This window comes from Amblyomma mixtum, chromosome 2, assembly GCF_055824585.1.
Source record: "Amblyomma mixtum isolate Tamu chromosome 2, ASM5582458v1, whole genome shotgun sequence".
In the NCBI taxonomy this organism is placed as follows: Eukaryota; Metazoa; Arthropoda; class Arachnida; order Ixodida; family Ixodidae; genus Amblyomma; species Amblyomma mixtum.
In genome coordinates, this window is record NC_143013.1 from 81,428,335 (window position 1) to 81,453,668 (window position 25,334).

At 45.2% G+C, this 25,334-nt stretch overlaps 1 protein-coding gene and 1 non-coding gene across 3 annotated transcripts; both read right to left on the reverse strand.

Moving 5' to 3' along the window:
• Positions 1-1,495: 1,495 nt before the first annotated feature.
• On the reverse strand, positions 1,496-20,305 carry LOC149359890 (glutaredoxin-3-like). Of its 2 annotated transcripts, XM_089572022.1 has the most exons (10): positions 20,112-20,305; positions 19,557-19,674; positions 19,307-19,381; positions 18,108-18,221; positions 10,666-10,750; positions 10,507-10,596; positions 9,059-9,209; positions 5,593-5,703; positions 3,629-3,761; positions 1,496-1,607 (listed from the first exon to the last, which is right to left on the reverse strand). In XM_089572022.1, the coding sequence occupies exons 1-10, from the start codon at positions 20,171-20,173 to the stop codon at positions 1,563-1,565; spliced, it is 984 nt and encodes a 327-aa protein (XP_089428148.1). In that variant the 5' UTR covers positions 20,174-20,305; the 3' UTR covers positions 1,496-1,562. The 2 variants fall into 2 exon arrangements, with proteins under 2 accessions (XP_089428148.1, XP_089428149.1); XM_089572023.1 differs by lacking the exons at positions 1,496-1,607; positions 3,629-3,761 and adding an exon at positions 3,808-3,859.
• TRNAS-CGA (transfer RNA serine (anticodon CGA)) lies at positions 16,656-16,727 on the reverse strand. Its single transcript has one exon. It is a non-coding gene; the product is annotated as a tRNA-Ser (tRNA).
• Positions 20,306-25,334: the final 5,029 nt, after the last annotated feature.

Genomic DNA, 25,334 nt, shown 5'->3' on the forward strand with positions numbered 1-25,334 from the left:
ATTTTTCAACACTTCCTTGGTTAGTATAGTTCAAGGGCATAGCGAAATTAGCCCTAGCTGAAAATCAAAGCGACGGCTTAATTTACAAATCAAAATTCAGGGTATAGTGACTGCCAAAGTTTTCGAGCTACCTCTTAATGAAGCAGATGCATTGTTAGTTACAACCCACAAATGTTGAGCAGACAAGGAAAGGGAGATAATAAGTTTGCAAATAGCCATTTAATCTGCTTATTACAAAAATTATTTGTATAATATTTAAAGACAAGAGTTAATTGTACACTACAGAAGTGAACAGACCACACGCCATTGCAGGAACGAAATTTAAGACCTATGCGTGTCGTGCACAATGCTCTATCAAACTACCCACAAAAATTGCGCTCAGTTCCTCACATGACAACTGCATAAATTTCCATCGTCAAAGGCTCAGACCCTAAATTTCTCCAAAAAATTCGTCGACAATACACATTTTCTTTGCACAGGGCACGTTCACAAATAAACAGCAGCTACTCCATCCTCACATTCTGATTACTCTTTCATACACAGAAAAAAAAAAAGTTTTGCTGATAAAAGGCGGCCGTCATTAGTGAGAGCACAAACCAGTAAAGCACTTTCAACACACACAATAGAAGCTAGGCTCGCCAGACGCCTACATAGCAGTACAGTTCACAGTAACTAGCCAGCATTCTGTAAAAAAAATGACTAAATCCTGCTTCCATTTGCCATTCTGGATTGATTGAGGTGCCCTCATCTAAGCTGCAGATATTTGGTACTTAGTACAAACATTGCATATCTTGCATTAGCACTTGCTCCCTCATGGGCAAAAAAAGTACAAAGTCTATGTTGTAAAGCATTGTGGACACAAAAATCAGCAAATTTGAGTGTGAAAATTTCACAACCTGAAATTCTCGGCATAAAAAGTCTGCTTTGGTTTATGGGGGTTTAACGTCCCAAAGCAATTAAGGCTATGAGGTATGCTGTAAGTGGAGGGCTCCGGAAATTTCCGCCACCTGGGGTTCTTTAAGGTGCACTGACATCGCACAGCACACGAGCCTCTAGAATTTCAGCTCCATCGGAATTCGACCGCCACAGCAGGGATTGAACCTGCATCTTTTGGGTCAGCAGCCGAGGGCCATAATCACCGAGCCACCACACCAACAAAGCAGCACTGTAACCACTGATCCAGAAAGCACACACGCCTATATAAGGATGCTGGCTAGCCTGTTGGTGTTGACACGCCGCTCGTATTGCTTTCTAGCTGAGGCAGTGCCAACCACTGCTAAACAGTGCCAGAACTTTGCTGAGCCATTGCTTACATGTGAACCTGGCATAAAACACACTACTGAAGCATGTCTTACTGAAGTACAATGAGAGGAAACAAAGGGAGTAGTAATGAACAAAAGCAGCACGACAGCCATGACTGTTGTAGGTTCACTCGACAGTGCGAGCACGATGGCTTTAAACCAGCTTTCTGTTCAGAAGACCACAGGTAAGCCCGTTGACCAGTTAAGAATGGACAATTTATTTGTGCAAAAAGAGAAAAGGAAGTATGAGCCTCCAGGTTGTCAAGGATTAAGAGCAGCCGTAAGTTCTCCAGACTCTTCAAGCTCCTGCAAGAAAGCACACACACAAAAAGAAGTTGGCAATACAGTCCTCTCCTGTGGCATTAAAAATTGCAGTTCTGCGGTAGCGAGCCATAGACACCATGGTGCAAGTGAAGCCTGTTAGTAACTCATCACATAGTTTCTCTTCAGTTATCAAATTAGTCCATTAGTTTACATGAACCAGGTAGTTTCTCTTCAGTTATCAAATTAGTCCATTAGTTTACATGAACCAGGATTCTTTTGAATGTAGCATTGTCCCTAGGCTATTTGATCTAGTAATTTTATTGCTTCTCTGCAATACTGGAAGTTTCTTTTCCTCCTGCTACCCAAAGATCATCATCATCAGCCTGACTGCACCCACTGCACGGCAAAGGCCTCTCCCACGTCTCTCCAATTAACCCTGTTCTTTGCTAGTTGCGGCCACCGTATCCCCGAAAACTGTTCAATCTCATCTGCCCACCTAACTTTCTGCCACCCCCTGCTACGTTCGCCTTACAGAAAGATATGAAGAGCTTAATTTGCCTCGCTTGGGTGATGCAGTGAAAAGATGTGCCAAATTAGGCAAGCAAAGCTGAACCCTGAACAGAATGACTCGTTCGCCCACTTCGGCAACTTTAAAAGAAAAAAAGATCGCTTGGCAAGCTTTGCAGTGCTGTAATCAAGTCAAGCATCAGCAAGAACTGAGTGATCAACAATTCACTGCACTGTGAACAGAAGCCACTGTAGTAGAAAGATGTCACTTAACCATATCCGAAAAGTCCACTTCTAAGGCAATAGAAAGCCCTCAACCTACCACTGGCTAGGCGTTGATGTCGGCAGCTGTCGTACACTGAACAAGATGCTTAAAAAAAAAAAAAGTTTCCTAGAAGACGTAGAAACAGCCACGCGACAGGGATCTTAATCAAGCAGCTTCCCTTTGTTTTTTACATCCGTACCCTCCCAAACTGTTCCCTGTTATGAATGCAGGATTTAGTGAGAGAATTTTTGAACACTGCTTGAACTATAATCCTTTTTACAAGTTTTGAATGGGCTGAGTCAAATGGACGAATGGGTTTGTTGCCCCTGGGTTTCTCCAAAAAACATGACCAATCTTAAATTCAAGGCTGAGTTCCAGCAATAGTAGGACGCCTCTTTTTGGCAACTCATGAGTTAAAATTAAGGGTGCCAAGCACTGTGAAAACAAAGTTAAGGCTTCTGAGACTTCCAAATTAAACATCACCCAAGCAAACTTTTGGAAACACATAGGTGAATTTGACTGGGTTTATATAATTATTTGATCACTATTTCCTTAGGATGGCCCCTTGCTCCAGTTTAGATTTTTGTGCAGCTCGGCGCACACTTTCCTTGCTAATCTCAAATGTTGGAGAGATTCCCTATAGCTTAATAAAGGTTCTGAATAATTATGCTCCTTCGAAGGTTGCCGGGAGTTTGCTCTCGCACTGTCTACCACTTGACCAGAGAAGCAACCATTAGAGCGAGTGAGCCGGCTAAACAGCTCACTGTCTGAATTTTAGTTAGCGGTGTCTATGTGCAAATGAATTAATTTTTTTTTTTAGCACACGGAGCTCCATGCATTCTACCACAAACAGGCACTGGCACAGGGCGCATACTACACGTGGCTCTACAGACACTACTTTGGACCCCACAAATCGGTCAACCCCTAAATTTTGGATGGCCATTTTAGCAAAAAAAAAAAAGGTAAACTTATACACGACAATATACGGCAGGTGGCATGACCCAAGGATGCAAACATCTACCTCATATGCATTTAAAAAAGAAAGTAAAGAGGAAAAACTTTTTCCCACCATGTACCAAATAGTTCACAAGCTGACCTCATGCACTTAAAAGGTCGGTAATGGGGTCTATCCACATGTTTGTGGAAATGCGGTACTTATATTATGTGCATACAACTGCACGTGCATGAAGGTGTAGCATCCAGTACCAGTGCTGCGACAAACACATGCCTTCCGACAATGACAATGTGACATTGGTGGGCGTTTGCTGTACCAAGCCGTTTTCAGGCATACCTTTATTATGTCGAGGCCACCAACGAGTGTTCCTTTGGCATACACCTGAGGGTAGGTTGGCCAGTTGGAGTACTGCTTGAGACCCTGTCGCACATCTTCATCCATCAAGATATCAAAACTGCCATAGGTGACGCTGAAAGAACAAGGTGTGGTGGCCTTGTGAAATGGTTGGTCGGACATGCAGCCTCCTTTATTTACACTTGTGACCAAGTTGTGACTAAGGCAGCAGCTCTGTGCAAATCAACAGAAGTGGAGGTTCCACGTTACTCTCAACTGTGTTTGGGGCCCAGGACCATGATGCGATACACCGCCTGGTAGCGCACTGCAAAAGTTCAAGTGCTAGGGACAACGAAAATGCCACAGTAAAACTGGGTACGTGGTATGAAGCGAGACTTTAATCGCTTCCACTCATAGTCCTCAGCTCCATTATCCGTCAAGCTGTTTCTTTAACATGAAACTGCTATTTAAGTGTTAAAGCAGAACATTGAGCACAGGAATCACAGCATTAAGAGGTATGGACCACTCGTTCAAAATGACATTTGTTTGCTACCACACAAGAAAATACAATGACATTCAATGAAAACAACACTAGGGAGCGAATGAGTCTGTGGAACCCGTTCATATGCGCTCTTGAAGCAAATGTATTGTTTCAATACCAGAGATGCGGCGAGAATACCCATCCAAAATAAATTACAAAAGCGTCACAAGCGTTACAGTATTATTTTGCCCATAAAATTTGGTAGTCATTCATTTATTCATAAGAAACACACCAAATTGCACTGTAAAAACGAAAACTGCCACTCTCGCTAACAGCCAACAGAGTGGTTGGGCGGCTATGTTTGTTTATATGCTGCAAGCTGCTCCATGCGAATACTTCTGCAGCGGCAGTGTCAACGGTGATGTTGAAGTGCACAATGTCATTTATCGCTGCAGCTACCCATAAACAGAAGGAGAGCAAAAATAAGGGAGACACTTAAGCTTCACTTTAAGTGACAGCATGAATGGTTATTTGGTATTTTGTTTCTTAATTAGCACCTCTTTCTAATTACAGACACTCATTAGCACACATCAGTAAGCATACTAGACATGAACATGCCTCACTGACCTATAGGTAACCTGTCTGGCTCACAACCCAAGGGTCATGGGTTCGATCCCCAACTAACTACCCCAATTTTCATTTCAACATACACAAAGTCTGGTTGCGCCGGTCATACCTGGAAGTGGCCCCCATCAGAAGCCTGTTCGAATTAACCGAAGCGAGACTCACACTGTCCAAATTAGCAAGCATACGATGTCCCAGACTTCCATGGGCGTTGGCAGGGACCAAGCCCGCAGTTCGAATGAGCCAGACTTCTTCTGAATTAATGAGGGCTGAATTAACGAGCTTTTACTGCACACAGTCTTCTCCTTTAAAATGGCAATGCACGAGATCAGAGATCTCAAGCACTGCCCTTATATGTCTAGATATTATGAAAAGTTAGCATCCATGAGATGGCAAAGATGTCATAAGATCTAAATAAGGTCAGAAAAGTTCATCAGAATGGCTGTTGTCTCCACACCCACCACTATCCCTTTCATTAATGAGGTCAATGACTAGAGCACCATTTTGATGTGCAACTTATACGAAGAACCACGCATTGCTCAATGTTATTGCAACCGGACTGAGCTTTCGTAGGAGGTTCAAGAAAAGCTGTGCAGCGGAAGAAAGCTGAATCTTAAAATGGAGTATAACATCTCAGTTACACAGAGCACGGCGTTGCGGATCCAGAAATAGCTGCATGCATGCTTAACGGACTGTTGCTCACAGTCAATCATACTGAATGATTTGAACCGGTGAAGTAAGAAAAAATGAACACTTGGGGGGAGGGGGGGGGGGGGGGCTTGAATTACTGCAACTAGACAGGAACTTTCCAAAATGCACACATGCACACGCAAACACACAACATATGAAAGAAGTCAAATACTTGTTCTTCTTAAAGAGTTCCACGAGAGTTCGGCTGAAGCCACATCGGGGTGCGTCTGGCGAGCCCTTCATAAAGACCATCACAGGCGCCTTGTTGATGAGCTGCTCCAACCTGTAATGGCATGGTGAGAGTCATTATCGCCATTGGTACGGTAAATGTACATGTTTCGGAAAAAGCAATCGTAGGTGATGAAAGGTGTCGTTAGACAAGAAAGCTCCAGGTTTATCTGGGTATTTTCCCACAAACCTGCTCTGCTTTCTTTTATGCGCACAGAAAGACGACACAATAAGACAAGGTAGACAGGACGGAGCGCAATCCTGTTTGCGCTCCGTCCTGTCTACCTTGTCTTATTGTGTCGTCTTTCTGTGCGCATAAAAGAAATCTGAGTATGAACCAACTAGCCCCACAACGCATATTACTGCTCTGCTTTCCTTCTTTCTTTGATACTTGGTAGCATGTTATTACATCGCAGCTGTTATGGGTGATTTCTGTGACTGAATGAAGAGGTTTGTCAGTCACATATTTTTGTTATATTTGAAGCAATAAAGCAACTTTTGCAGCTGGATCTTATCAACATCAGTGCCTCACTGCTGCAGGTTGTGATGACGCCACAAGGTCACGTGACCTAGGTGGCCCACCTGCCCCCTAAGCTGCTTCTCTGGGCATTTTTTGCGAATTTTTGGTTGCGGTTAATGATGTCTATCCAGGCAACAGACACCGAAGTTGATGCCACGTTTCCTGCGTTCTAATGCTGTTGCGTTAAAATATAGTTGCTATCCCCGAAACCATCTTATTTCATCAAAACCAATGAGTGCTCCATCTATTCATACAAAAATTCAGGGGGGCACTTTGTTGACCTAAAGTGCGGTGAGGCGAAAGCCTTAACTCTTTCGCTACCGCGCCATAGGCGATCGTTCGCATATGATCGATTCAAATCGCCCGCGCAAAAAAGCTAATTTTGGAGCGTTGTGGACGTGCTCTGCCATCTAGTTAGCGAGCTCAACAACTGCTCTTTTGATTGCAGCCTTGGTTTCAGTGTTTTGACATGAGGGGGCGCCGTGAAAAATAAAACTTTGAACGGCCACAGCACCCTCAGCCGGAGAAAATGGCGTCTGCGTCGCCGCGCGCTCCTCGGAAACGAAAGCTGACACCGAGCACGTCGGCCGGTTTCGGTTTCGTTTTTTGCGACGAAAGCAGCGGTTATTAGTCGGGCAACAATGTACAAACGTTGGATTTCGGTTTCGGCAGCGAGACTTTGCCTCGGTAGCGTGGAACGTCAGCGCGTACTTGCATGTAAGTTCTGTTTTCGTTCGCTGTGTGTTTTCTGCGGTGCATACGGTTTGTAATTGATGACAGTGGTTTATTTTTGTGCTTCAGGGTCTTGACAACGTATGGCGAAGACAGTTTGCCAAATGCTCAAGGTCGCGTCGCGTTTTTCAACCAAGACGACAGCTCGGTGTCCATATCGGCACATCGCTGCGGAGCGGCGCTCGGAGATTCGCTCGACTTCTCGACTTTTTTTTGATGCTCTTCACAGCGGAAATGATGAAGATCGTGTACGGAAACACTAATAAGTATGCATGGATGAAGATTTTCAGCAAATTCGGCGTGACGGCTCATGGGAAGACGTGAATCTGTTGGAGATTCTGATGTTCATTGGAATCATCATATACATTGGAATTGTAGACCTGCCACGACTATATCTCTACTGAAGTACCAGAATAATCTATTCTGGCCTTCTGCCATCAAAAATCATTTCTCAAAATTGGTTTTTCGCATTTTTTGTTTTTGTTTTTTTGCACGTAACGGACCCGGATGATTCAGTGGCGGCAGCTTCTATTGGCAACACTTGAAAAGTGTCCTGGCTTTTGAACCACATCGATAAAACTCATTTCATCGACCCTGATGATTTAGAGCTTGCCTAGAACGCCAAATTTTATCAGCTGGTTTTCAGGGAGTAGCTCATTCAAGAAATCTTCGGGTATGATGACGGAAAAGAAGTCCACGCCCCCAATCCTCCCATACAATCCATTCAACACCAACCGAAAAGAATGAAAAAAAGAAGAAACTACAAGCTCGACTATCAGAGAACAAGGGAGGAACAAAGATAAAACCTTATGTGAAGCACTTGTCAGTCTACCTCTGCTTCACATCTTCACCTCTGATTGCTCTTCACAGTGGCACCACAGTCATGACCCCTGACTTGACAAGCCATGGAAAGTGCAGTAAATTTTTCTCATACCTGAAACTGTGAATAATGACAGCTATAAACATGTGCAACAGTTTGTATATTCCAGTTTTCCTCTAATCAAGTTCGGGCTTAGTGCAGCCGGTAATTTTTGTTTTTGCGATATGCTTTTTTTGTGCTTTTAGCAAATTTCACAAATAAATGTTCATTTACTTTTGCACACACAACTCTGGTGTTTGTTTCATTCAGAAGTGTAACTAATAAGCTACAATTTCATGCATTGCAATATGTGCTGGGTGTATTAGTTCTTGAGAAAAACATTTTTTTTTCAGTACGCTCCAAATCGTGCATTTTTCCGCGGTAGCGAAAGAGTTAAGCACAGTGTTGCTGCTTGTGTCACTGATGTGTGGTTAAGATGTTAAGCTTCGCCTCTAAGAGCGGAACGCGACAACGTCTTGCAACGCTGCCAGAGAGTCCATAGAACGCCATGTTCAGTTGTACGCCTTGCTCGTCGGTAAATTGGTTTTTGAGGAAAGGAAATGTATATGTCTCTCATATCTCGGTGGACACCTAAACCTCATAATGTAACGTAACCGGAAGGGAGGAAGATGGGAGTGAACGAAGACACCATATTCACTAGCTGCGCCTTTGTTCACTCCAAACCATCGAGCTGGCATGGCGGAGTGGTAGCGTGCTCGTCTCGCACTCCGGAGACCGGGGTTCGATTCCCAAGCTCGGCAGATTTCCTACTCGGTTTTTTTACTTATCTGGTCGGACTAGAAAGGTTAATTACGCCAATTGATTAAGTAAGCAATTAACTAAACTCAGTCCCACTTACTTGGAGCATCACTATACGATTCCTTTAATTGGTTGCATGGTTAGTAGCCAAAGTACAATTGGCCCCGTTTGAAATTTGCGCACTGTGACGTCACGACCGTTTCGACCAATTGAAAAGCGTGACATTTTCTGTCGACAACTGCTGCTTACAACGATGAGGCATTAAAGGCTTCCGCCTTAAAAAGCACATGTGAGTTTGTACTCACATGCCAACTCTCAGTGAGTGAGACAGCACTCACTTCTGATTGCAAGGTAATGCGACTCCCGGCATGAAATGTTTGAAGGGCTATCACTGAGGTGTTGGCACCACAAGCTACTTAAACAACTTATGGAGTTCTGTCAAATGCTCCTGAAAGCTTTCACAGCACAAAGCAGGCAGCCCTATTTCTTCCACACTAACACACCTTAGTAATCAAGCAAGAAGTTGTGGCACAAAAGTACCTTTGCGTCAGGTTCCCAGGGGCACATAAGTCAGCAAGCTTTCCTTGCTCGTTCAGCCTCTTCATTTCATCGAAGCCACCAACAAACTTCCCGTTGCAAAACAGGAGAGGGTACTTGCAAGCCGCTTTGCTTGCCACATGTACGATGAGCTCTAGAATGAAATTACTCCATTTGAAAGGCACTTGTGGAAACAAATGACACAATACCAGACAGCAGCAATCTAAACAGAACAAGTCAATTTCAAAACTTTCAAGACGATAATGCAAATGACGCAGTTTACAGACAACAAGCTACTGTAGTAACTTCTCACTTGCTTTGCGCTCTGCTCATGTTCCAAGAAATCTTCACAGAAATCACATAATAATCTGTCAGGAATGCTCTCCTTGTGGTACTCTCCTATTCAAATTTGATGTTCAACAGGATAGCTCTTAGCAAGAAGTTGAAAAGGCTGTGCAATTGCAACAGTAGATCTTGTACAGTGTCTGTGTACTGTCCTCAGTTAATATAACAGCATTAGACAGCACCCGGATCATGATCAGCAGATCCGGATCATGAGAGGGAAATAACTAGAAGAATAAGAATGGGGTGGAGCGCATATGGCAGGTTCTCTCAGATCATGAATGGTAGCTTACCAATATCCCCGAAGAGAAAAGTATACAACAGCTGTATCCTACCGGTACTCACCTATGGGGCAGAAACGTGGAGGCTAACAAAGAGGGTTCAGCTTAAGTTAAGGACAACGCAGCGAGCTATGGAAAGGAAAATGGTACGTGTAACGCTAAGAGATCGGAAGAGGGTGGAGTGGGTGAGGGAACAAACGCGGGTTAATGACATCTTAGTTGAAATCAAGAGGAATAAATGGGCTTGGGCAGGGCATGTAATGCGAAGGCAAGATAACCGCTGGTCCTTGAGGGTAACGGAGTGGATTCCAAGAGAAAGCAAACGTAGCAGGGGATGGCAGAAAGTTAGGTGGGCGGATGAGATTAAGAAGTTTGCGGGGATAGGGTGGCGGCAACTGACAAAGGAAAGGGTTAATTGGAGAGACATGGGAGAGGCCTTTGCCCTGCAGTGGGTGAAGTCAGGCTGATGATGATGATGATGATGAGACAGCACCCATTACATCCGATTACAAAAGTGAAGAGTGGAATTATTGCAATTCTTTAAACTCAGTTAGAGCTAGTCGTGTGGGGAAACGCCGTCGTGTGACATAAACAATGCTACTGTGTACTTTCTTTTCGCGGCTATTAGAGTCTGTTTAAAGTTCTCGAGCTCTTTGCATCTTTACAAAGGAGAAAGCTAGGGTGTAAAGGCATGCTTTCTTGATAAAGCCAAGTAAACTTTTTTTTTTCAGATTAAGTTTGTACATTATGCAAAAACGAAATAAGCATAAAGATAATAATATAACGTTTAACTTCAGGCAAGGGCAAGAGGGAAAGCAAGAGCCTTACCTTGGCGCAGAGCAGAGTCCGTAGTTATGTCAAAATGCTCGAACTTGAGGCCTGCCTTTTGAAGCAGGGCAACGGCTTCTGAGCTCTCGCCTGAAAACAGATGATGAAGTACCAAATGCGTTCAGAGGAGGCTTTGGCAGTGGCTTCTGTCTTAATTACCTGCAGCAGGTGCAGATGGGCTGCCTTCCATGAACAGCATGCAGGGAGCCTTTGCTATGATCGCCTGTAGCCTTTGCATGACCTCCTGAAATATTATGATGACACAATTTAAGTATCTCGAAGTTATGGCTCCCCCACACATCACGCAGTGGCTTAACCACAGGCCATGTATTTACAGACTGCTAGCAAGTTAAAGAGCCCTTGCACTGTTTCTCACAGAATACAAAGCTACAGTGAGTTGAACTGCTACGCTGTTTTTACAACACACCTCATCAAGAAACTGAAAGGCCGAGTCCTCGCGTTTTCTTTTCTGTTTAATTTTTTTCCTCGTAGAAGGCGTAGAACGCAGAGATACCACTTGAGACCTGTCCCGCCATCAGCCCACTGACGTCTTGCACCATCCCGTAAGGTACAGGCGAAGCTCGTATGTTTCTTGCCTGTTTCGTCGCTGTCATAAGGCGCACTGTGAAAAAATAGGCATAAACGATAGAATTCAAGCCTTCTGAATAATTTCGCGGCCATGGACAGATGTACATTCATGTGGTTTGGTTTATTGGGGTTCAACGTCCCAAAGCAACCCAGGCTATGAGGGATGCCGTAGTGGAGGGCTACGGAAATTTCGACCACCTGGGGTTCTTTAAAGGGACACTGAGGAGAAATTGAAGTTGGCTTGTATCGACAGAATACCAGCTCCTGATTACAAAAACGCCACTCATACTGACAACAAAGCTCTTGTAACGTAGAAAAGAGCAAGAACCAAAATACAGGTATCGCCGCCACAGGCCAAACTCGCAAGTACAAGCGTCATGACGTCATATAACAAAACAGTGTTGCTAGAACCAATGGTTCTAGCAACGCTAGGACACGAGAAGCACAAATCACTGAGGCGCAGCCAATGCATGCGCAAATCTCCTTGACGTCGCCAGATGGCGCCACGTGCCGGGCAGCTACGCGCTCGCCTGAAGCATCGGGACCAATCAGCGCCTGCTCGCCGGCGTTAGGCGGGCTCCCGGTATTCCGCTAGCGGTATCAAGGTACACGGTATGCTAAAGGTGTCTATTTGCGAGAACTTCGTTGACGACTTCGAGAACGAGATCCATCGTAACGCTCGCAAAACGCCGGTGCAAACGTAAGCGAAGCGACTGTAGCGACGGCCGCAATAGCCGATAGATGCCTTCAACGTGCGGCCGGCGGTAGCTTTCTTTTCGGCTGCTGCTAGGCCGCACTGCTGGCCGTCAGAAATCACGGAGTCTGCATCACGTCACTTAGTCCTCTGTCGTCATAGCCGAATCCCAAGTTTGAATCACAGCGGCGGGAAAAACCTTTTCAACTTCGAATCCAAATTTCTTAGAAATAAATGCATTTTTCGCTGCCGGCCAAGTGGCAACAAAGCCATGACATGCCGAACTATCGGATTTTGCTATAAAAAATATATTAATAGTGCTCTCCTCAGTGTCCCTTTAACGTGCACTGACATCACACAGCACACGGGCCTCTGGAATTTCGCCTTCATCGAAATTCGGCCGCCACGGCCGGGGTCGAACCCGCGCCTTTCGGGTCAGCAGCCGAGCGCCGTAACCACTGAGCCACTGCGGTGGGGTGTACATTCATGTGGGGGAGAGGAGGCAAGACTGCAGGTGCCAAGCCCAAGAGTAATGCCATTATAGTCCTACAACTACTACAGCAGTCGATTTAATAAAGGTATGGCTTTGTTTTAGAGTGCAGCTCTTAGGCATCCATTCATGGCTTCCGCGTTGCAGTCACAGTCGTTGGCGTTGTCGGCGTAACATGCCGCCTGATAACCGTGGCAGGTAGTGGCATAGCGACATGCCACCTTCCATGACGAGAGCGGAGGAATAGACACGCCTGGCAGGTGGCGTGTAAAGATCTTCACTCAAGTTTCGCATTACCGGCTACTATAATTGTCTGTAAATTTTTAAACATGGTTAATGTGCCCACTTTAGACTTTCAATGAAAAAGTTGATTAAGTTCGTTTCTTTTTTTAGAAATGCGCAGCTTTGGTTGTGCAGGAACACACAGAACAAGCATGTCACGAATAAGCCATTCACTGTCAGATTTCAGCGCATTTTCTTTCGTTGTGCCTAAAGTAAGCATTCACATCTAGCTGGCTCTAGCAGCAGAGCCTCTTTTTTGTAAAAGCTTGTTTCTGGTCCACCCTCTAAAAATGCCACATATTTGCACTTTTTGACTGCTTATGACAGAAAAGCTTAAACCCAATAGAGCAAAGAAATAGGTATGCTGCTTGAGGAACGAATTAATGCGCTGGCTATGGGCTATGGGTTCCAGACGCTCTCTTTTGGCACTGCTTCTACTGCAGCAAGCACATTAACAGCCTACAAGGTATAATAAACAAGCAACAGAGGAGATCTACAAAGAATTTTAAGCCTTCCACGCATCTCTTGCATCCCCTGTGCCAATGACTAAACTCTGCCATATATACAGTTAATTCCCTCCCATAGCAAGAGACATTTTAGAAAAGGTATGGTTCAAGGTCAAGCCTGACAGAGTGCATTTGACACCTACCAGGTGTACTCTCAGAGTGCGAGAGTATGCAACAGCAAATTAAAATTTTAGTTCTTGAAACCAAATTTGCCAAAAAAGTAGCAATAGCTTCCTGTTTCACACTTTCACCTTCCATGGGTGGGTGGCATTCCTAGTTTTACTCCAGCACAAATAGATCAGCAAAATTAAATGAATTGCCGCAAAAATGCTGAGCTCTTAGTTTAACAAAAATTTATCTGTATACTTTTTTTCTCGTATCCACCTAACCCATAACAGAAAACATGTTCATAGAGACAGTGGTCAAGCGCTAGCCATCCTTCTCCTTTTCCGGATACTTGTACGAAGAAAAATGGCAACCTTGCTTTTGCAATGTAAAAACTGAAAAAGATACTCAAGCAAAAAGGCATGCTTTTCATTATTATTATTTACACAAAATGAATGTTCTTTATACTTGCAGCTGTTTAGTGCCTAAAAATGTGTGAAAGTGAGTTTCGGAGCACAGTAAAGTCAAGCACATTAGAATACAGGTACAAGACGTGCACGGCCTTAAGAAAGTTTCATTGATAATTTGTGAATAGGAGATTATTGTACACTGCTTTAATTATGGTAGAAATGACTGACCTGTATATTAATAAAATCAGGCACTATAGTAAAAGTTAAAAAGGAATTCCTAATTTCATTCAACATGAGAAACTGTTTAATACCCCTGTCACACGGCCAGTTTCAAAGACCATTGAGTCGAGGGCCATCGAGATTTTCGATCGCCATCGAACTCGAGGGAGTTGTGGAGCTGCTACACGGCAAATCTCAATGGCCATTGAAATCGTTCTCGCGTCTTACGCCAAGCTCGCGTGGCGCCACAATGGCTACGTTCAGTTTCGCGCAAATAACAAAAATACTATATTGACGAAACTTAACGAAATGATGAAATACACTTTTTTGCAGTCATAAGGCGTGTTCACACTTGTTCAAAAATCCGCCAAGCGAAGCGGATTCGCTCGCCGCAAAAACTAGGACCTGTTCTCATCTGTTGACTCCCGGGCGAGTTGGAACGGGCGCGCCGCTGCTGCTTCTCGCTGTGCGCACCACGTCGCCGCTCGCGGCGTACACAGATGCAGTGAGAAAAGAGCATAAATTTGTGCTGTCTACGTACCACGAGCGTATGCACGCTTACGTACGCTAAACGCAGGGGCATTCCCACATTTAGTTCAGCGTATGCCAGCAGAGACGCAAAAATAAACTCGGCCTCTAGTGGCGCCATCTGGTTGTCAAAACGGGAACCATTACTGTCAACAAACCGACTCTCTTAGGCCTAGCAGCGGCAGAATCGTCACTCTAAATAAAAAATAAAGCAAATTTATCGCTTATACGTTTTCTTGTAGGCAAGATGAGACGAAGCGAAAGACCGGTGCCTCATTTATGACCAGTGAACGGACAGAAAAAGGCAGCAACAACGAGAATTCAGTCCGAAGCGAGGGGTCCCGCTTTGAAGGGCGCCGCCATGTTTGTTGTCGTTCGAAGCAATGCTAGCAACCTTGGGCAACGCTCGAAGGCCCTCGAAATCTCGATAGAGTTCCGAGCTGCTCCGTCGACTCGATAGACTATTGAGTCGATGGCCATTGAAACTGGCCGTGTAGCAGCGCTCGATCGCCTTCGAGTCGATAGACTATCGGTTCGAGGGCCTTCGAAATGCCCGTGTGACAGGGGTATAAAACACAATGGAGCGCCATTTCTCAGTGGAACGTCAGCACAATCGCTGCATGCCATGTGTCCTCCTCATATGAGCATTCATTAATTTAAATGTCTACACATCTCATAGCATAGAAGAGTGTACAAGTGCGTATACATATATATGACTGCACAGATGCAATGCCATAACCCTGAAGGCATGTGGCCAGACTACAATCACACTGTTCCATGCGTGCTTTCTAGTGGCACGAGTGCATTTGGTTCTGGTTTGTTAATTTCACCAGCATCTAATCACCATCACACTCATTGCTGTCCACAGCATCAGTAGACATAAAAATAAGCATGTGTGTTAAACAGAAAAAAAACTTTTAAAAAACGCTTCACAGCACTTAGCACAATGCAACCATTGCAAGACCAGGTACAGTGGAACCTCGATTATACGACGTTCAGGGGACCGCGCGAAACCGTCGTATAATCCGGGTGTCGTATAATCGAAAATCAAAGAATGCGGCCAGTGGCGCTCGGCCTTGCGCCGAAAACTGTTGACCGGCTTCAAGCCCGCGGCAAGTACGCCAATCAGATTAAAAAAGACAAAACCCAGCATTTGTTTGAAAGATTTGCAAAAAAATCTTTATTACCGTTTAAAAAAAATCGGTAATTTTTTTTTTTTTTGCACCTTTGCCCAACCTCGGCGCATCAACTTTCTTTCAAGGGCTGCCACGTCCGGCAGTAGGTCGCCAACATCGTCGCGCGCGCAAGCAAAACGCCGGATGTTGTCGACGCTCTGCAACACGTCCGCGTAACTAGGAATGGGAGCGCAAACCTCTGCAAGGTTGTCCACTTCCTCTTCTTCGGAAGTTCTATCGTGGGGCACAAGCATCCATTACTTCCATTACAAAAAGCGCCGTGGACGCCGCTGTCCTAGCTTGGGCGAGCGCGGCCTCGCCCGCTTATCTGTTTTTTCATCAGCGTCGGCTCCTGCGGACGCATCTGTTGCTGCGACCGACGCGCGTCTTATCTTTTCTCTTTATCTTTCCTCTGATCTTTTAACTCTCCTCGGCAGCGGTGGTGGCTTGGCTCACGCCAGTAGGCGGGCCCGTGCGCTTTCCTTTTCATCCTTCTCTCAGTCGCAACAACAACACGCAGGCCGCGCCTCCTTGGGACTCCGACTGCACAGGCTCGACGAAAAAGAGAGCAAGTGCACTTGGCGTCCTCAGCAACGCTCTCTTCCGCGCAAAAACGGGGGTGCTTAGATTCGCATGCATTTTTTTTTTTTTCAGAAATTTTTTTCCGAAAATAGGGGGGGTGCTTAGAATCGCGAAAATACGGCACATCCCGGCCTGCGTTTGCTGACGACCTTTTTTGGCGGACGGTACGAGCCAGCCGTCGTACGAAGCGGGGTCCTAAAATTTGCGTCGTATAACCGAGGTTTTTAATGCATTGTCTCTATGGGGGTTTTGCCGGGACCGCACAAATTCGTCGTAAAATGCGGGTCGTCGCATGACCGGGGGACGTATAATCGAGGTTCCACTGTACTCACAACACCAAGCTTTCCACCTAGTTTTAAAAAGATCAGGAAAAATCAGTTGACAGTCCTTTCAACCAACTTGAAGTAACACCGATGAGAAAGAAGCCAACAGCCACAGAAACCAACGGACACAGCGGATTTCTTTTTTTTTAATTTATTTATTTTGTGGTGTTGATCAATTTAGAATAATACTGAATATATTAACGCTTAAAGCTAATTGATAAGAAAAGCAGAAGAAAAAACAACCACATGCCGCCGGTGGGATCCGAACCCACGACCTCCGAATTTCGCGTCCGGTGCTCTACCTCTGAGCTACGACGACGGCTGTCAAGTCTTCTGCTTTTGGGGGTATTTATGTTTACAAATAACCTAACTTGAGAGTGTTCATCAGCGCCACCCGCGTTCGTAAGCGGTGGACGTAGCACGTCCTGAGGTACCGCTGGTGTGACGTAGAACGTCATCTAACGGGAAGAGTGGAAGCTGTGTGAGCACCCTCTTATGCCTCCTATGGCATTATGGCTGCCAGAACCGAGACCCTCGCTAAGCAATTAAGCAAACAAGGGAAGGGAAAATGAGGGGCTCGTTATAAATATGAGAAAGAAGCCAACAGCCACAGAAACCAACGGACACAGCGGATTTCTTTTTTTATTTATTTTTATTTATAGTAACACCGTGGGCCAGGCTCATTTTTCGGCCAGTTTCCTAAAAACCAATCATCTTGCCTTCCCAGCACTTAGTCTATGGAGAGCAGTATTTTCAGATGGAATGTGCACAGTGCCCGTAGCACCAGTTGTGTGTATACGTAAAAAATGAGTGAGGCCCCAGCAATAATCTATTTATGAGTGTAGAACTTAACCCTTCAGGCTACCATCATTTCAGATGTGCGCTGGTTTAGTATGTGCAAATTATTTATAGAGGTTGCATATTGCATTCACACCTCCATAATGGACAAGCGAACTAAAGTACAAGCTTTGACTAGCAGGTCATACTAGTAGCATAAGAGACATGACATGAGACTTGTTACGCCCTTACCAGTTCCTGTACTGTCCTTAAAGGTGCAGTGAAGAGGAATCTGAACTCGTCTTTTTGCCGCGGGAACTCAGTCTACACGTTCCAAGCATTCTTAGAAACTTCGATTTACTGCCCTGTGTGGCCGATTTCCCTAATTAAATTGAATTAACGTCCGGCTCCCGCCTTTTTTTTTTTTAATTCTCCCCCGTACGGTGGGCGGAGTCGACCAACGCGGGGAGTGCCTTTCACCCAGTCCCGTGGCGGCTTGCCGCTCTGCCATCGGCAGAGTAATACGTAGTAGTCCGTGGAAGCAAAATACCCGCGCGTATTTTTATTTCTGCGGGCTTATTTTGCGGCTATATTATCTGCGAATGAAACTATTTATTCACGGAAGCCTCAAAAACAAACTAAAGCGAAAGCAAAGCCTCCACGGAGCTGGCTGAAAGGCACTCCACGCGTTGGTCGACTCCGCCCACCGTAAGGGGGGAATTCAAAAAATAAAGGTGGGAGCTGGACATTAATTCGATTTAATTAAGGAAATTGGCCACACAGGGCAATAAGTCGCAGTTTCTAAGAACGCTGGGAACGTGTAGATTGAGTTCCCGCGGCAAAAAGACGAGTTCAGATTCCTCTTCAGTGCACCTTTAATGTCTGTGCCTTAAAGTGGTGCATGAAAGGCCCGTTTACTCACCCGTTTCTCGCCAGCCACGAGTGGAGCCATATCAACCCTGGCCTGAAGCAACTTCAACTTGCGCACCAGCTCTGGCACATTCACTCCTTCCACTTTGCCAGCCTCTTGCCCGTTCTGCAAAAATTTTCCAAGTTAAATGAGCACTGCTGCATGCTGGCGAAATAAGCAACATATACGACCCTCCTCTTTCACTTGGCACCACACTCAAGGAGGGGTGTGGGCGCAGCTGAAATTTTGAACTGCCTGTCAAACTGCAGTGAAATTTTGTGCTCATTAATTGGTGTGCTGTAGTCACCTCTGCAAAGTATTACCATTCTGAAATATTTCCAAAGAACATCAAGCACACTGAAAACAAGTGAATGTGTCCATTTAGGAAAGTGATCATATTCAGATTACTGTAAAAATCTGCAGATTTGTGTAATAATGCACTTCTGAATGTCTGTAACACACAATCTAATTTTTATCGGGGCCTTACATCTGTTTTTAACACTACACTATGTGCATTTCATATCAGAGATACCTCCAACATGTGTTTAACAAACATTAAAAAGTTTTATCACATATCAGAGGAACATCTGTGCTTCCCACTCATCAAAAATTCTTTCTCCAAGAGGGTTGGTGTGTTTGCACTTCAGATAGAGACTGCATCTTGTGGCCTGCTTTGTCTAGCAATGCATTTAGCATCTACGTAACCACACAACCAGCAGGAATGAGAAACTATCATCACTACCTATCTATAAGACCTAGGGTACTTACTTATACAGGCCCAGATAATAGTACATTATATGCTAATTAAAACTTCATCATGCAGTCTGCCGGCCCAGCTATAGAAAAATCAAGCTTGGAGAGCTGCAGAGATCGGTGTCATTATGTGCTAGGCAGAGACAAAACTAACGAACCAAGCAGCAGCCGTGTGCTCTTCTCTTCACATCCTTCTGTTCTGGAGTTGCTACCAGCATTCCAGGAGAAAGAATTTTCAATAGATGGGAAGCACACATATACAAGCTTACGACGTCATTCCTTTCTTCTGTGCAACACAGACCAAAGCAACAGCTTGTTAATCACAAAATCACATAATCGAGGCATTCTAGTCAAAAACCACGAATTGTGATTTCTCTACAACCAGGACAGGTCTGTGGTGGCGTGCGTCCCTTCCGGGCTCTTACTAGCATTGAATAACATCTTTCAAGTGAACTCACCAGAAGAATGACGAAGGTTGGCACCGAGGAGACTCCATACTTCAAGCTTACGTCCTGCGCTTGTTCAGCGTCGACCTGCAATTAACATTTTGTTCCTGGGATCACGCGCAATTCGGTCAGCGTCGTACCTGCCCAGTGTGGAGAGTGCGAAAGCTTTCGTGCGGTGAATTAAGCTATTAAGAAGCATCCTTGCGCACGGAATGCTCGAACGTTAAAATGCTTTAGAAACAAAAAAAGAAACAGACCTCACCTTGTAGAAGCTAGTCAGAGCCAAATCTTTGTCCTTAGTCAGGTCAGGCATTAAGTCATCTACTTGCTTGCACTGGGGCGCCCAGCTCGCATGAAAGTACAGGGCCAGCAACTTGTCCCTGCGGAATTGCCAAGAAATTGCTTAGAACGTGATGATGGCAGCGGCCGATGGAAAAGAAAAAAAGAGGGAGATTTGCTTTACGTTAACCAACTGCACAACAGCGACAAGATTGCGATCGCTGCAGATTCAAGTGCTGCAGATTCAATGAGGAGGTGTGCACAGACCACAAAGGATACCTAACGATGCTGAAGCACAAATCCTTTACTAGTTGAGGTTTTTTTTCCGAAACGAGTAGTGAATCACGACCCCAACGTTTGAGTCGGTGATGCGCCTAGCACTTCCAGTAAATATACACAAATGGGAGAACACGATATAGGTTAGCGCTTCAGATGAACGGCCGAAGTTTCTCGAACTTTCGGCATACGGCCGAGTGCAAGCATCATAACCATTCCTGCAAGCAGACGTCGGAGAGCTGTAAAAGTAGCGACTGCATACTTCGTTTTCGAGACTGCATCTTGAAGCTCCTTCGCAGACGATATTGTATTGTTATCTGACATCGCCGTTGGCTGTTGTTGGCAATCACGTAAGATGATGAATCGTTACAGATTCCGCGCAACTTCTACAAACTGCGGAGGGTAAACAACTTCGCCACACCGACCGCACGCGTGGGGGAGAACGCTTGATTTAGGGTTGCTACATGGATGGATGAATACGAGGGGCTTATGTGCTTCCACGAATTTACTGACGCAGGGTGCTGGAGAATCAACCTAATTTTTATTTATTTCTTTCCTCTTCCTACTTGTAATATAAATAAGTGGTTCCGAACAACCTACTACGATATTTATTTTAAAACAAAAATAACACCAAAGCATGACGCATGACATGCATCCACTCACCTACCCACCGACCACGGTCAGACAGCAGACGACACAGACGACAGAAATGTTTCTTACACCGTGCTAAAGTGAGCTATTCTAGCTCACTTTAACCATGCCACCGACACTGCGACCGACCGTTCAATTGCGTTCCCAACCTTAGGGACCAATCCTAAACGATTGCCTCTTTTGTAAAAATGTTTATAGCATGTTTTGTTCGGCACATTCAGCGGTAACTGTGGTCGGTAGCCTTCTTCCTGCCCTTCTGATCATTTTAATTTTACATGGCTTGAAGGGTGAGCCGATGCGGTGCTGAGGTACATGCACAAATGCAGAGCAACACGCACTAATTTCAGGACCTGGATAAAAAAAACTCTGAACATGCGCTCGTTGCCACAAATTTTTGAAGGAAACCGCGGTAAAGAGGCGGTCGTTGTGTTGTCTGGCGACAGCGAACTCAACGGTGTCGTCTGCTGTCTGTCCTATAGTGGATAAATGTTAAAAGCGTTTTTATTGAAGCAGAGTACTAGAGAGTGCTGCCAGGCACAGACAAAGCAGATTTTTCTAATGCTAGCCTTACTGTATTGAAATCACCCTTTTTTCAGTTTTAAATTGTTGTAATTTCTCGACGCCTACAACTGTCGCTTAGTGTCTCTCATGCATGTTTGCACCATTTGCTGGTGTCTGTGTACGATTGTGTACGATGACGCGGTGCACGTGCACGCAAGTTGCGCGTCCGCGCCGAGGGTGCCGCCACGGTCGAAACCAACGTTACTAGAACAAAAGTAGGTTCTAGTAACGTTGGTCGAAACCACTGCAGTTAATCTTAATAAAAGTGAAATTTTTCGACCACTATCAATAACAAAAACATGCTTATGAACTAAATTGTAACCAGCCATAGGTATTAAAAATAAGATATCAAAGAAATTAGTCGCCGCGGGTAACGCGGCAGCAGACGACAAGCAGACGACGCCCGGACAGCCGCGCAAGCGAAAACGGCGACGTCGGCGACATTTCATTTCAGTTCATTTTATTACCTTAAAGACCCCTCGCGGGGTATTACATAAGGGGTGGGATGAGCAGAAACGGTGCAAGACAATACAATTTGTGATCATGTACAAAAAATGTTTATATTGCTAGCAAATGATGAAGGACAGGTGATGTCGACGATATATATGCTGGGGAAGGCCGTTCAAATCTTTAGCTGCACGTGGGAAGAAGGAGGCTGAAAAAGTAACAGTTCGGGCACGTGGGCGAAAAACTTGAAGCGTGTGGCTAGTGCGGTGAGAAATGTATGATGCTGGCGTGATGTAAGGGGCACGGTTAAGTGATGAATAAAAGAACTTGTGGTACAGTGATAGCGTGGCAATGCGACGACGAACGGAAAGAGGCGATAGTGCTGATTTAGTTTTTAGGGCTGAAACACTGACGTCGTAGGAGTAAGAAGAATGGATGAACCTTGTAGCGCGGTTTTGAACGGCTTCTAGATCGTTTACGAGGTTAATATGATGCGGGTCCCATACGGCGGATGCATATTAAAGTTTAGGTCTAATGAGTGACTTGTAGGCGAGCAATTTCACGTGATGTGAGGCGAAGGTGACGTTTAAGAAATCCCAGAGTTTTGTTAGCAGATATCACGTTAGCAACATGTGCATTCCATGTTAGGTACGTCATTAGATAATGTGATGCCTAAGTATATTTGAAGGATGATACAGATTCTACGGACTCGTTAGCGATTTTGTATTGGCAGGCATGACTCTTCAGCTGCGTCATTGGCGTCATGCCGAGTCATACACTGAGCTTAATTCTTGAGTCTTTATACTAAGCACTAGCACAGCAGCATATATTATGTTGTCCCTAGCCCAATGCACTGTGATTTCTTCTGCACGAGTCAAAAGTTGAAAATTTTCGCTGCCTTTCTCCGCGTGTGTTAGACTGATGCATTTCAATACATGTCAGATGTTTTACTTCCCTACTATTTACCTGAATCTCTTACAAAGTTGTGTACAAAATTCAGTCATGTAGAATTCGATTATGTATACTAGCTCTACCTACCGTGTTACCTTTTTTTTTATCCTCTATATATTCTCTGTGCGCTCATGTCTTCTAGGTTTACATAATGGCGTTTTTAGGTTTACAGGACCGGCATACAAGCGCCGGTAGCTTCGCGCCGAACGGGTGGAGGCGTTCCTCCCTTCCTGTACGGTGCGGTTCGGGTGTCCACCGAGATGACCGAGAATTACTGCGCCATTTCCTTTCCTCAAAAAGCGTTGCGTTCAAAGGGCAAGGCATCGCGCCGAACGGGTGGTGGCGTTCCTCCCTTCCTTTACGGTGCGGTTCGGGTGTCCACCGAGATGACAGAGAATTACTGCGCCATTTCCTTTCCTCAAAAACCATTGTGTTCAAAGGGCAAGGGATCGCGTTCCTCCCTTCCTGTACAGTGCGGTTCGGGTGTCCACCGAGACAGAGAATTACTGCGTAATTTCGTTTTCTCAAAAAGCGTCGCGTTCAAAGGGCAAGGCATCGCGCCGAACGGGTGGTGGCGTTCCAACGTAAAGAGCGGACACTCAAGCTGTTTCGCGGCCGAGCAAAAAGGGTCTGACCACCCGCCAGGCGGCCTACGTTGCTTCCACTCTGCTTCAAAGGTCGACAGCTTATCACACGTCCATTGGGTTGTATCTAAGCGGTCCGTATCCATATATCGCGTGTTGCGTAAATCAGAGAAAATCGAAACAAAAATCTCTCGGCGTAACCGCACGTTTATTCGGGCTCAAATTTTCCACAGAGGTTGCAATGAGTGATCAGTTTTGTTTTATATTACATTTAGGTGGGGTACTCGCCTGATTCGGTCAGAATTATTTGAAAATCTCCATCGTCTGCGGCGACGGAGAACCGAAACGGAAAGACTTCGCTGTTCGCTGCAATGGTACTCGTGGCGCCATCTTGCCCCCACCGGAGAAACGAGCCCTCTACCGAGGAGTGCAGGGGGCAGCGCAGTTTATTTAAAAGAACTTTCTTGACCACGTTATTAATGTTAGACATAGAAAACATTCTTTGCACAAAGTTTCCGCAATTTCAACGAGTTCGGTTTTTGTCTGTCGCAATAAAGCGTTTACAACTTCGTTTCGCGTCGTCTGCTTTCGTTTTTCTGTCACCGGCGGCAGCTGTGCGGCTGTGCTAAGTTGGTGCGCGAATTATCTTTGCTTGGTTCTCTCTGCTGCAAAGAAGCACATGACACAACTCCTGTTCGCACAGGTGATGTTTTGGATGACAAACCCGTAGAGCGTATGTGCAATAGTTTTTTGTTCGTGACGTGGTGCCATCGGCTTTACGATAACTTCTTTCTTGTTGCTCTTTGTATCATGATGTATTCTATAAAATGTGTGTGTTATCAAGTATTTTTTTTTCTGTACTGTTCAAAATTGTAAACGCGAAAAAATAAACGCTGTGTGAAACCATTCCCTTATATGTCTCCAACTGAAAGAGGCGACTCAATGACGGCACAAAATTAAGAACAGCTCTGATTGCATTATTTCAACCTGCATAAACTAATTCAGCTTGCGTAGGTTCGTCGAGAAGCTTGGTGTATTTCAAGTGAAAGTCTGCGATACGAGTGTTCATCACGTTTATATGTATGGCATGGTTAGAAATGAAATATTAAAGCCCTGGGGCTGCACCTAGAACATGTAGTTGAATATTTAAATAGCCAAACGTAAATCAGAATCGAAAGCATTGCTATCGAAACCGGAACTGAAACAAAGTTGACGCGTGGGCTTAACATCTCGGAGGACGAACATAGCAGTCTGACCCCCCCCCCGACGAAACTGAAACCAACGTTGACTGAAACCGAGCCGCGGCAACGTTGGACGCGGTCAGCCTAAAATCTCGGAGGACGAAATCAGCGGTCTGACCACCCGCTCGGGGCGCTGGCGGCAGTGCAGAAGCTCGGCCGCAGGGCCCTATGAGAGTGTCCACTCTTGCGTTCCGTGGACTGCCTGGCAGCGCTACAACACGCTGTCGCGTTCCACTCCTAAAGGCGAAGATTAAGCGTCATTAATTAGCAGTCAATTAGTATTTAGTCATTAATCAATAATTAGTCACTAATTTAATTAGTAATTTGTCATTACTTCGTCATCAATTGTGTTTGACGTAATCCAGTGGTGACGTCACCAGTGTCACATAGGCAAAGCGGTGCGGAAAACGCTTTCGCCTCTACGCACTGTAGGCAGTTTCTAACGCGCTGCATATGCATTCTTGTCAGGCCTGCGTCTCGTCATGTCCGCGTACGCTTCGTGTTATGCCCCTAAACATTTCATGCTTACTCTACTCTCGGTTACGGGAGAGGCAGAGATTTTTTTTCAGGCTCAATTTATTCGCACAGATGTTGCATTTCATGGTCAATTTTGTTTTAATTTTGATTTTCAGGATGCCTGTTACTGATACTGCAATGCCACTGAAGCCTAAAATCACTTTTTGAACATAGTTTATCACTGCTGATGTTCTTCTAATAAATTATTCTTTGTACAAAACCATTTACGCTTTTCGTTCTCGAGCGAGCGCCAGTCGCGCCGCTCGCCACTGTAACCATACACCATGCTACATCAGCAGACACATCGAAATACAAAAGCGAGTGAGTAGATTCCGCAAGTACTTATGAAATCAAGCGTGAATGCAGCGCGGGAGCAGTTAATCACCAGTATTTACAAAGCTAGGATCGAGTTAGCGGCCGCCAGCACCAGGAACGCGCGAGCAACCGGCAGAAACCAGCCGCCTAAACAAGCGGCGCCATATTGGATTTTTGGATTGACTGCGTTTACCGCCTCTCCCAGGGGCCGCCACCATC